This window comes from Branchiostoma floridae, chromosome 4 (assembly GCF_000003815.2).
Source record: "Branchiostoma floridae strain S238N-H82 chromosome 4, Bfl_VNyyK, whole genome shotgun sequence".
Lineage (NCBI taxonomy): Eukaryota > Metazoa > Chordata > Leptocardii > Amphioxiformes > Branchiostomatidae > Branchiostoma > Branchiostoma floridae.
Window position 1 is genome coordinate 8,870,717 of NC_049982.1, and position 903 is coordinate 8,871,619.

The 903-nt window shown below is 42.7% G+C and overlaps 1 protein-coding gene across 1 annotated transcript in view; it reads left to right on the forward strand.

Moving 5' to 3' along the window:
• The window catches only part of LOC118413208 (fibropellin-1-like), a 22,361-nt gene that overhangs the window by 11,589 nt on the left and 9,869 nt on the right, over nucleotides 1-903 (forward strand). The window contains exon 14 of the mRNA XM_035816425.1: nucleotides 351-551. Coding sequence (XP_035672318.1) covers nucleotides 351-551 — 201 coding nt within the window. The remainder of the gene's footprint in view (nucleotides 1-350; nucleotides 552-903) is intronic.

Here is a 903-nt window from a genome sequence, read left to right on the forward strand (position 1 = left end):
AAAAAATGTAATGTAATGATTAATGTAGACCACAACAACAACTATGTATATCTATTTAAAGAAAACAAAATGGAACGGTTTGGAATCCTAACATACTATATATATGCTAAATATACTCCAAACTCTTCATCGGTATCCGTCATAATTCATGCTTGCAATATTCTGCTCGCCTTATATATGATGCGGCATCAATTTAAGCTCATTCACTAATTCATTGTTTCTGGTCAGTTCAAAAGATCATTGTTTTGTTGGCATGCCCTTCTGGTGACAATAATTACATAGGCAGAAACGTAATAAGAACTCGCTGTTTTATTCAGCGGTTGATCGATTATATCCAATTGTACGTACAGCGGATTGCTCTGTCAGAACTGACCCACCAGGAGACGAAAGGGGGAACATGTACTGTACTAATTCAGGTCCGCCGTACCCGATTGGCACGGTTTGCACCCACCAGTGCGATAACGAGCAAGGTTTTTTCCTCAACTCTGGGGACGAGAGCAGGACATGCCAATTAGGAGGAACATGGGATGGAGAGGATCTTGTTTGTGCTGGTAAGTGTTAAAAAGTGTGGCAATAAAAATTATTGCCATGGCGACGGTAAAAATCATAACAATCCGTCGACTCCTTCTTGAGTTATTCCCTTTCAAAGTCTGACACCAAACCTGTCCTGCAGTTCCAAAACAAGCCGCTAGGGGGGGGGGGGGACCTATACCACTAACTCACGGCATCAAGAGCTGTCTACCACTTAAAATGCATAGCCGCAGCATGTCCAAAACTCGAGATGTCAAACCAGGAAGTTCCGCTGCAGTAAAGTAACCGGCCGCTAGGGGGCCCAAAATCTAATCGTTTCCAGGTCTCAACAAGGCCTACCCACATTTATATATTTAGAGGCTGTATGAGTTG